The sequence below is a fragment of the Nanorana parkeri genome, unplaced genomic scaffold (assembly GCF_000935625.1).
Source record: "Nanorana parkeri isolate BGI_ZX_2015 unplaced genomic scaffold, ASM93562v1 scaffold379, whole genome shotgun sequence".
NCBI classification, from domain to species: Eukaryota; Metazoa; Chordata; class Amphibia; order Anura; family Dicroglossidae; genus Nanorana; species Nanorana parkeri.
The window spans coordinates 614,826-626,795 of NW_017306647.1; the positions used below are offsets into that span (position 1 = coordinate 614,826).

Below are 11,970 nucleotides of genomic sequence, written 5' to 3' on the forward strand. Positions count from 1 at the left end.
TTTGGAAAATGCTCATACAATACTCACCATTCGTCATTTATACAGCGATAGCAGATGAAGGGTTTTTAAAGTATTGATATGTTTATTACCCAATGTCACATACTGTCATACGGTGCTAACGTTTCGGGTGCGCACAGGGATCCTTCATCAGAGCGACAGTGACGCGCTCCGATGAAGGATCCCTGTGCGGACCTGAAACGTTAGCACCGTATGACAGCATGTGACGTTGGGTATTGAATAAACATATCAATACTTTAAAAACCCTTCAAGTGTGTGCCGGTGAATTACTTTTAGCTACCATTAGTGTTTTGCACGGCGCCATCCATGTGGTCACCTGGGCACCACATATACCTTGTGGTTTTGAGACCGTGGCAGTGCGAATGGGATTTATTGATACAGCAATGGAATTTCATGCAGCCCGTCACATACTGCACATTCACATCATCCCTGCCCCCCAACGAGTACAGCTTAAGGTCCCTAACATACATACATGGCCAATGTGAGCAAGTGCCAAATGAACCTTCCACAATGCCTTTGGAGTGTGGAAGGAAAGCAGGTCACCTGGAGGAAACCCACACAAGCACGGGGAGATCATACAAACTCCCTAGAGATAGTGTCCTGGGCAGGATTTGAAGTGACAACCTCAGTACTGAAAGTCAGAAGCGCAAACCCCTAAGTCACTGTGCTGGCCATTGGCACCTCCAGTGAATACAATATTAAGTTTGAGAAGCCAATAATATTCTTATCAATTCACCACTGAGTGCGACAAGTCTGCAGCTCTATAAATACGAAGCCACTCGCACTCCAGCTCAAGTTCCGTCAATATTTTATTGACCTCTGTGGTGTCACAACAAGGCGAAGTTCCGGAACCTGATTGGTCCCTTCATCAGGCAAGCAAAGACCCTGCCCGATAAAAGGGATCAAACAGGTTCCGAAATGTCGCCATGTTGTGACACCACACACCTTCCTTGGCTGCTATGTCACTTGCGTGTGTGTCTGCAGGTAAATGCTAGAGGACAAAACTTAGAAGGCAATTCCGGTATCTCCAGAACAGTCTTAGATATGCAGAAGAGCGCCATGGAACTAGTACCAGTCCACTAGGTTTTTATTGTGGATAGTAGAATAAAACAGCACATTCCAGAGCATTTTAGGACCTGGTGAGGGGAGTTGTGAGCCCCTGAAATGCTGCCGCTTCATTCTGTTCTAAACCAAAAAGATATCAAGAGCACACTTTTGATCTCGTGTTCCAATGAGAGGACAAGACAAATAACCGCCACCAACGGGGAGCAATGTTTCAAGGCTGCTAGGGACTCCGTAACGGTCACTGCTGATTGAGGAAGAGATCCCTAGTGGCCTTGAAACATTGCTTCCGGTTGGCGACAATAGCGTCCGGTCTTCTCATCTGAACAAGGTGGGCTGGCGATATATCTTGGATTGGTAGTGGCACCATCTGCCAACTCACCCTTTTATGATTGGGTCTAAATGCTGTACGGTTAATTAGCAAAAGTCCATTTAATGACACATTGCCATTCAATGCAAGCGCTTTCGGTGCCTCAGGGGTCCCCTTCATTCATGCCACGGATGCCTCATTCTGAGCCTGATGAAGGGAACCCCTTGAGGCAATGTGTCATTAAATGAACTTTGCTAATTAATTATACGGTGTGCTGGTGACACCATTTCTTCTTCTGTGTTACTCATGGTGCCGTCCGTGGTCACTACAAGCAACCACCCGTTTGCACGGGTTTCTCTGATGTTCCGTTAAGGAGTGCAGCAAGGCTTCTGGTTTCTAAACGCTGTAGGGGCACGATGGACTTCTTGGACTTATGGTTTTATTATGTATGTACAATAATAAAAAAAACTACTGCACTCCTACCACTTCCATGGCTCCCTCATCCTTCCACACATCTCACCATCCACCCAAGCACACTAGCTTAAATTGACACTAAACTCCGGACTTACATCTTAAAAATACATTCCCTGAACTATGAACAACACTGTATCTTATTTGTGTATCACTCGGCTGTAGGTCCTCCAATCATCTGACACTGTCCTTCCTTCTGGAGGGGGGAGGCTACGTCTGTTCCCCATGGTCCCCGTGTGTGTTTTAAAGTAGTCACCGCTCCAAGCTCACTGGCGCGATGGACTACAATCTCAGGTTTAGTTTACTCATTTGTATTGAGACTGTAGTCCATCCCAGGAGCGAGCTTGGAGCGGTGACTACTTTACAACACACACAGGGACCATGGGGAACAGACGTAGCCCCCCTCCAGAAGGAAGGACAGTGTCAGAGATGATTGGAGGATCTCCAGCCGAGTGATACACAAATAAGAGACATTGTTGTTCAGGGACTGGAATGTATTTTAAAGACGTAATTCTTGAGTTTAGTGTCACTTTTTCAGTCAGTCATCCAGCATCCATCCCCTTCTGCAATCATTTGCATCAAGCAAACACGGCCAATAACCGAAACAAACCAAAAGACACAATTTGAAGTTTCCAGTTTTTTCTTTTTAAATCTTTTTCTGTGTTTTATTAGCAGACTTCTGTGGCTGTATCTACCAAAAAGTAAAATAAAAAATAATAAAAACTTGACCGATATAATGTGCAGGATGTCGGGGGGGGAATACTGGGAAACAGTTGACTTTTTGTATCTTAAATGCAAAGGGCGGCTATATAAAAAGATGGCAGAGAGAAAGGAGGAGAGGGGTGGAAGGAGGAATAATCCGGAGGCTTGTTGGTAGATGAAAACACGGTACATTGCTCCATTTTCCAACCCGCAGAGCACTTCTCTATCCCCCGAAAACGTTGTGACTGCCCTTCCCCAATGTCAAAAACAAGAGTTCACCGTCCCCGTTACACCCCCCTCACTGCATCACATCATCCTTTGCAAGACCGAAAAAAGGACCAAGAGAGGTTCCCTCTCTCGACAGGTTCTTCCACACCTCAGAGCGTGCTGGTCCCACGGCCCAGAGAGAAAGGGTGCTGGGGAGAAGGTCAAGAGACATCAGGAGGAAATAGTGAAGAGGCCCCAGAGGCGAAGGGGAGAGGGCAAGTCACAGGAAGTAGTCAGCGACCGGCTTCTTTGAGGGAATGCCTCTGGTCTCTTGTGGCGCGGCTTCGAAGATGATAAACTCTTTTTGGAGGTGTTCGTCCAGTTCAAGTATGGCAGCGACATTTCCACATCTAGGTGGGAATCAGAGAGGAAGAGTCAGTGACAGTTACAAGGAGCAGGAAAGGGGGGAAAAAAAAGTAACCCCACAGAGAAGGACACTCACCTATAACAGTAGTTTGGAGCCGACCACACCGTCAAGACGGTCTCATTGAAATGCCACTTGTACCCTTCCATAACCAGCTGATGTGCCCGACAGATCATATCTATGTTGTTGGCTGCGTTGAACTGCGCTACAACGTCGCTGCCGAAAAGGTAACCGGCTCCTCGTGGGCTCACCCCCCATCCAGTGGTGTCTAGAAAGCAGAAAAGCATATTACACACTTGGCCCCATATCATGACCCGCCGCCCAGCTCCCCTGGGAAGCCGGTGTTCTATCAAAAGAACACTGGCTTCACTTCCTGGCTAATCAGGAAGCCGGATGGCAGGTCATGAGGTGCAGTGCAGCTTCCAGATAGGCAGCCTGGCTTCATGACCAAGCAACAAGTGAAGCCGGCTTCCTAGCCAATCAGAAAGCCAGGTGGCACCTCATGACCCCCCCCCCCCCCCCCATTCCTGACTGACTAGGAAGTCAGCTTCACTTGTTGCTAGGCAGCCTTGCTTCCTGACCAATCAGGAACCCGGGAAGCAGGTCATGACCAGTCTCCTGTCTTTCTGATTGGAAAGGAAGCCGGCTCCATGCTCCCTTGGCACTGCTGGTCAGAGGGAGATCTCCCTCGGACCAGAAGTTCGGTGTCGGAGGCAAGTATCTGAGCATTTGGTTGGTATTGGCGCCGATACTAGTATCGGTGCATCCCTATAGGAAATGGTGCTCTTCCAACTCTGTGGAGAGAATGTGGGGAAGGTCCTTTTCTGTCCCACCATGTCACCTGTGCACAAAGCCGGCTCCACAAAGACCCATTTGACCGGTTTGGTGTGTAGAAACTCAAGTGTCCCGCACAGAGCCCCGACCTCAACCCTACTGAACACCTTTGGAATGAACTGGAAGACAAACTGCAAGCCAGATCTTCTCATTCATCGGTACCTGACCTCAGAAATTAAAACAAAGGAGGTGAGTCTTGTGGTGTATGGCGATGGTTTTGTAATAGGATGCTCAACAATCTCAAACAGCTGTGATGGTCAAGTGTCTACAAACTGTCCGTGTGCATTTGGACCTTTCATATATTGCCTGCACTATCAAACCAAGAGGCAAAAAGACACAGCTCAGCTACAAAGCGGTCATAGGAAATCATTTTGTTACAAAATATGAGTGAAAGTAGCAAATGGCACCTAGACAGTCTTTCAAAAGGGTAAGTGTTGGCCTGACACTGCAGCAAACTTACCTTCTGGATCAGACCAGAGAAGGTCACACATGGGCCCGTCATGGGGGACTTCCTGTTTGCGGTCTATGGTTCGGATCTGGTCCAGGGTCTGTATAGACGGCGACAAGCCACCATGCACACAGAAAATCTGAGGGAAGAAAGATCAAGACTTCATTTTATAGGGGGGAAAGAAAATCTTGACAAACCCAAAGAAACAAGTAACCAGTGAGGAAGGACAACCGATCATAAGGCAATACTGAAGACCAAACATTAGGTAATTGGACACGTTACCTCAAGGAAATGGTAACTATCGGGCGGTTTAACATTCACAAACAATCCAAAAAAGGTGAATAATCCGATCAGTTCTAAGATAAAATGGCATTCCTCACCTTTCCGTCAATGATGGCAGACAGGCTGAGATAGTCGAAGATCTCTGTGCAGTACCTCCACACGGTTACAGAGCCATATTTGCGCAGACACTCGTCGTAGAAACCATACACTTGGGTGATCTGCCGACTTTCGTGATTCCCGCGGATCAGTGTGATCCTATCTGGGTAGCGGACCTGCAATGTCACAGAGGTTACATCCAGCCGTTCAGCAACATATTCTAAAGCATCCCTCAAGCTAAAAAGCAGCAGCTCACATTTAGGTAAATTTCTGTGTATTTGTTCAGATCAGGGTTAGGCAACTGCGGCCCTCTAGCTGCGCTTTAACTACAAATCCCAAAATGCCTCTGCCTCTAGGAGTCATGCCTGTGGTTGTTAGCCTTGCAATGCCTCATGGGACTTTTAGTTGAACAGCTGGGAGGGCCGGAGTTGCCCACCCCTGGTTCAGATATAAGCAGAATGCTAAATGTCAACTACTTTTGGGCATCACTGCACTGCTGACTACACCCAACTCCTCCCACTGGTAGAGCAGGATGGGGAAAAAACAAAACCCATGGTCATGTGACCTTTTCTTTCCATTCTTAAAAGGTAGACAAGCTTCAGATAAATGTTAAAATAAGGGAAGAAAAGCTGCTGAACTGCAATTGGGAGGCAAGTACAAAATATAGACTGCTGCAGACTGGGGTTCTGCTTTAAATCTGGGCACTTTGCTAATGCTGATCCACATAACTGTCCCTTCCCAGCAGGACACAATCTTCCCATTCAGCCATAGGGAGCAGAAAAAGAGCCTACTTCTGACAGCACTGGTGCTTGGCCAGTCACTTATTAGGACAGGGGGTGAATACAGCAAGTGTAAGCTGCAACCCATGACATGGTCTCAGATGGAGAGACTTACTTCTCTGAACTGGGGGCACGGTTTCACCAATTTCTCTAACAGAAAAATGTTTAAATGTAAAATGATTCTGTGTTGAATTGGTGCATTATGTACCGATGTTAATCAATTCCTGAGAAGCCCCCCCCCCTCGGATCCTAGATTACCCCCTTGACCCCATCAATCCAGCATCAAAAGCCAGGAGGGAACACAAGTATTGGAGACCGGACAAGGACAAGCCGTTCTGTTTTCCTTTTACCTTTAATGCTAGGAGGAGGAGGAATGTTTCAACGCTATAAAAGCCACGGTCCACAAAGTCTCCCATGAACAGATAATTGGTTTCTGGAACATCTCCCCCCACCTGAAAGAGAAAAAAAATTCATGTCATGCCCTGTAAACGCCATGTACTTAGTCACAATGATCGAGCATTTCATGCACACAGACTGACTCATGTAAAGCTCTTCTATAGACCCCTCCACCCTGCAATTTAAAAAAATAAAATACTACATACATACCTAAAAAGAGACCCTGTCACTGACTTGAATTGCAGGGAAAAGCACTGAAAAATGCAGTATTTTAAGCAGCCCCATCCCTCCTTGCATCATATCCCTCTCCTGGGAATGATTCATTACTGTCTGCTGGCCCAGCTCCTCTGCCCCCCCCACAGCAGCCTTTACATATCTTGCGGGGGGGGGAAGCGAAGAGGAAAAACTATAGTCACTTAAGGGACAGCTCCGATTCTGCTAACACCACATTCAAGATGGCAGTGTCAGGGCTTTAGGATGGCTACCCAAGGGAGTCTAACATGCTAAATCTTATGGGAAGATTGTTGATAACAATGCTAGCCTGGGCACACGGAAAAGGGTTGGCAAGTGGCCAGCAAGGAGCAGAAAAGAAGGGCAGTGCTGGAGAACAGAGAGAGAGAGAAATGCCACAAATGTTCAAAGGGACAGATTATAGGAAGATAAACGATGGAAAAATTAGCAGAGAAAAAAATTATCACATTAATTTAGTACTCACCCTGAATAATTCTTTCAGGTCATAAAACTGTCCGTGGATATCGCCACACACCTGTTATGGATGAAAAAACAATGAATACTCACACAAAGTACTTGACAAACCACCAAGTGGAGTAACTGCTACATACTCAATGGGCTCTTTTTGCTTCGGGCAGTTCTAGCTCGTTCAGGTTAATTTAACAACAGCAATGCAATAGCATCATTAATAATGGCCTCCTTGCCCATGAATGTCTGCGTGCATCCCAGGAAGTCACAAACATGGCAAGTACTCTGCTTCATACTTCGGTTTGTGTAACATTAGCAGGACATGGGGGTATTCTGTCTCTTCCCTGAACTGCATCTCAGACAAAGGAAGACAACAACTCACAAGTCCACCCATCTTCCAAGGTGGCAGCCAAATGGAGCTGGTCTGTGCTGCCCACATGTGACGGCTGCACTCTGATGACAGCAGTAGCAAAAACACTACTACTTCTGTTGTAAGATGACCAGACATTTGTGCGTCCGCCTTTCTAAAATAAAAAAGCTGATCTACTTCCTCCATATGAGGACAGAAGAGAACATTTCTTACCGTGACGGGGGAGTCCACCCTCTGGACATTGCTTTCTTCTACTAGAATTTCACTGTGAATAAAAAGGGACACGGACAGAGTTCAGCATTTTCTCTACCGGACCATCCAAGCATACTACAAAACAGATGCGGCTTTCTCAGGCCATCCATTTTATTGTTCTAATTCCCCTAAGAAAGTCCCTGTACTACACAAACTAGGCAATTAACTTCTCATGTAACTTGTCCGTTTTGGTAAGTGTTCGCATACTGTTTATAGAGACGTAGATGAAACAATCCTTCTCATATTCTAGTTCTGCCCCTAGGTGATACTGTCCAGTTTAGAACGACAGATAGATTACTCTGTCTTTGTGTTCCAGTTTCTATTAAAAGGAATAAGGGTTCAGCCATTGGTCCCGACTAATAGGATACATTTGCAACAGCTTCTCAATAAGAAAGCATGGAGTAAAGATAATACGCGTGATCAACCTCACAGCAGGTCCCCTGTCTTCCATGGTCAATGACCCCCTTTAAACCAGGGGTGGGCATCTCTGGCCCTGCAGTCCCATGAGGCATTACAAGACTGGCAGCCACAGGCATGACTCCCAGAGGCATAATGGGATTTATTGAAGCACAGCTGGAAGGCCGCAGTTAAACACCCCTGCCTTTAAACTAAAGACTGAGGACATTAGTGGCAGAGAAGAGGTACTGCAGGGGACAGAGCCAGAGATTTGGTATTAAGCATGTGACACTGCACGCAAAGCAGTGCGGAGCAAAAATCGAAGCGCGAGTGTAGCTAGATTTAAGAAAAAAAAAAATAAAATACTTAAAGAACTATGAGGCGGGTGCTTTTCACTCACCTCATAGTTCTAGCCGACCTGTGACAATGAGACTGTCACAGGTCAGCTCAGTAGATCGGGAGGTGAGCGAACACATACCGGCGCTCGCTCACTTCTCGATCCTGTCACGGCAGAGGGAGTGACTGGATTTCCCCCTCCCTGCTCCGATCCTCCAGCGCTGACTGGCGGAACGGATGGGGGAGGGGGTGGGTACAGCTGGCTCTGCCTCTAGATAGGCAGAGCCAGCTGTCACTCACGCAGCTGGGTGGATCCAGACATAATTGTCGGCATCAGATTCAGCTGCGGCGTCTCAGTATACCGCGAGCTGTAGCTCACTATATAATGAGCTTTGGGTGACGGGAGGACGCTAGTTTGTGTCCTCCCGTTACCCTAAGGAGAACTATGGGGAACAGGTTCGTCCCGAGGCTGGGTGACACCCGGAGCTGTAACCGAGTGTCACCCCGCCGAGACGTCATCAGGATCCCGCGAGCTGTAGCTCACTATATAAGGAGCTTTGGGTGACGGGAGGACGCTAGTTTGTGTCCTCCCGTTACCCTAAGGAGAACTATGGGGAACAGGTTCGTCCCGAGGCTGGGTGACACCCGGAGCTGTAACCGAGTGTCACCCCGCCGAGACATCACTGCTCATGCGCGTGACGTGCACGCACAGCAGTATTCCGATACCTGCCGGTGGCCATCTTGGTGATGGGACGCCGGCAGAGAGAGGAGGGCACAGTCAGCCGGCGGGATAAGGTATGCCGCCAGGTCCCCTCCTCTCTCCTGATACTGCCGGGCATTCAGTCCATGACCATTTTGGTGTCACCATGAGTCATTTTGGTGTCACCCCTCCAATGGTGTCACCCGGGTGCGGGCCGCACCCCCCTTGTGACGCCACTGATGGGGAAAAGCCCTAATCCCATAGTTCTCCTTTCAAAAAGGAGAACTATGGGGTAAGTGTTCTTCCCCATAGTTCCGCGACGGATTCCTGACATTACTGTCGAGATCCACCCAGCTGCATGATTGACAACTTTCTCTGCCTAGCTAGAGGCAGAGCCAGCTGTACCCGCCCCCCTCCCACTTTCGTCAGTCAGCTCTGGAGGATCGGAGCGGGGGGAATCCCTACAGGGAGCCATGAGTGACAGTCACGGCTCTCTGCAGGGGCATGATCGAGAAGTGAGCGAGCGACTAGGTGTTCACTCACTTCCCGATCTATTGAGTCAACGTGTGACAGTTTCATTGTCACACGTCGGCTCGAACTATGAGGTTGAGTGAAAAATCACACCTCATAGTTCTCCTTTAATCTTCAGCCAATTGGCTCACGCTTAACAACTCAATGGACTTCACATCCTGACATGTAGGTTGATACGTGCAAGCAGATTGGCTGAAGATGAAAGTTTTCATCTCAGCACGCTCAACTAGGCTAGCTCTTGCAAGCCGACGCGCCAGATCGAAAATTTAAAACACACACAGGCAGGTGAAGGTCTGTGCGTCGCCATTTCCCCTTTGCTGTGTGCCGCTGTGCATGCAGGGTGTCACAGGCTTTATATTTTAAGCTCCTGCGAGACAATTGGTGGAGGAAAAAAAAAGAAGTCAAAAAAATCCACCAGTTCTAGTTTAATGGATAACTAGACGACTAGATTTAATATAGCCCAGGCTCCTGTACTTTCCAGGGCGTACCTTGTAGGGCCAAGGGCAAAACACTAGCCCTGGTAAAACCCCATTAGACTGCTCATCAAGCACACAGATGTGTAAAATATATATATATATATATATATAAAGTAAATCCAATGATTAGACTAAACAGTGTCAGCTGCTGTGCTATAAATAAGTGAATTGATAAATCGTGTGCACTGCGTTACTGCTCATAAATAAATTATGTTTATGAAAATGTAGACATTGTTAGGCAGCTTATGCACGTTTATGAGCAGTAGCGCAGTGCACACGATTTATCAAAGCACACAGATAGAAGTCACAATGGTCAGTATATGGACACTCACCGGGCCTTGGCACAAAGGGCTTTTACTTCACTCTCTTTGATGAGTTCACAGCGTCTGAGCTGTTCGATTTGTCGGTCGAGGTCACTGATTTCCGTCATGGCTGCTGCTCCACAAGGCTCAGTCTACTGGAGAGAAGGAATAGAATGTTAGTGTCCAGTAACAGAGGAAGAAAAAAACGTGACAATCATATACATACAAAAGGCTTTATTACAACCACAGGACATCCAAAAACTGCCCCAAGTAAAATCCTCACCCACCCAAACCTCACCCACCCACCCGGACCTCACTCAAACCCTAACAGATATTTAACATTTTGGGCTCCTTTATTCAAAGACCCCGATATCTGGATTTCCTCATTGCAGTACGTGCGTCTGCTGCCTCCATGAGGTCATAACGTCTCGTCTGCTGATTTGGACACCATGATCCGCTCTATTCTATTTTAAGTGTCAGGAAAGTGGAATGTGTCTCAATGTAGCAGAAACAACAAACATGCTTGTTTTGGGTGGAGCTGCACTTTGATCATAAAACTAATGGGGGAGAAAAGCAAAACAAAGCCGTGCAAACACAATTACATCTCACCATTAGCCCAATACAGAAGTGACCGATATTAAAGGACACGGTCACGGTATATTCGGCAAGCACCGAGTCAGTCAAATGGTGATATTTTACAGATCAGATCTATGTATTTTTATTTTAATACAAGCACAGATGTAAAAAGCCTTTTTGGGTGAGGGGACAAATCAGAGTTTTAGAACGAATACGTTGGAACAATTTAAAGAATCAATAATTTTTTTTATTTTTTTGCCGCGTCTCCTCTGGTAGATTTCCCTCTACTTGTCCCAGAGACAATAGGAAGCGAGACCAAAATTTCTCCAAACTCAACGGGAAATCCCAACACATGTCCCCATTGGAAGATTCACCCTTACCTCCTGACCCAGTGACACCTCTACCGGGGACAAATAAAAGAGTGAATCTCACAGGCAGCAATAAATCCCAGAACAGGAGGAGTTCTCACGCTTCCCCACACTAATTTGTAATGGCTACTATTGAATTTAGGCTTCGTAACTTATGCTGGGATGTGTAGTTTCGCCACAGCTGGCCTCTGAGGTTGATACCTGTGGCTATCAAAGACATGCAATGCATCATGGGACTTGTAGTGCCACCACAGCTGGAGGGCCAAAGCTACCTGCCTCTGCTTTCGAGTAAGGGAGATTTTAGGCAATGGTCACGTCACCCGGCACGGAGGTGACATGACGTATAGTAACCCATCTCCCGTCAGCTTTACAACACACCATGACAGGAGGTCAATTAACTCTTTCACAAACGGTGACCTCGTGCAAGGACAGGAAGTTGGCTGAATGTGAAAGCAATCATCATGGTGAGCAAGTAACATACAACCTGAGAGACAGAAGCTGCATTTCCATTGAAACTTTACCAAAATAAAACGTTTAGGCTGAAATCCATCGCATGCATCAGCTGTCCAGTACCCGGAGTCTATGGAAGCCTGCTCTTAGCAACACAGATTATACCGGAGCAAGTTACTGAAACTCAAACCCGAGAAGGAAGTTATAGAGCTAAAGTGCTAAGATTTCAGGAAGTACTTTACATATCCATGGGACGAGCTCCCGGATCATTCCGGCTACAGTCCATCATACAGACCCCGGAGTAATGGTGAAAGCGATGAACTTATAAACTTAGTACATCTGCAGTGCATGCTATGAGCCTAGACGGGTCTCCTAAGCCATGGGAGCCAGCTCAGAAATTCTAGGAGCAGTCGTACGTACAGTTCTATTTTCCCCACCTCACCCTGCCCCCATATGTACAGTTCTATTACCAGCAATCCCCCCCC

General features: G+C 47.1%; 1 protein-coding gene across 3 annotated transcripts in view; it reads right to left on the bottom strand.

Annotated features, from left to right (window-relative positions):
• Positions 1-2,751: 2,751 nt before the first annotated feature.
• The window catches only part of PPP4C (protein phosphatase 4 catalytic subunit), a 25,754-nt gene continuing 16,535 nt past the window's right edge, over positions 2,752-11,970 (bottom strand). The window contains exons 2-9 of one of the 3 annotated variants that reach the window (XM_018559146.1): positions 10,122-10,246; positions 7,312-7,363; positions 6,745-6,795; positions 5,984-6,085; positions 4,857-5,030; positions 4,489-4,615; positions 3,273-3,462; positions 2,752-3,180 (exon numbers count right to left, since the gene is read on the bottom strand). In XM_018559146.1, the coding sequence (XP_018414648.1) occupies positions 3,051-3,180; positions 3,273-3,462; positions 4,489-4,615; positions 4,857-5,030; positions 5,984-6,085; positions 6,745-6,795; positions 7,312-7,363; positions 10,122-10,219 (924 nt within the window). In that variant the 5' untranslated portion in view covers positions 10,220-10,246 and the 3' untranslated portion in view covers positions 2,752-3,050. The remainder of the gene's footprint in view (positions 3,181-3,272; positions 3,463-4,488; positions 4,616-4,856; positions 5,031-5,983; positions 6,086-6,744; positions 6,796-7,311; positions 7,364-10,121; positions 10,247-11,970) is intronic. The other 2 variants (XM_018559147.1, XM_018559148.1) reach the window with 2 other exon arrangements.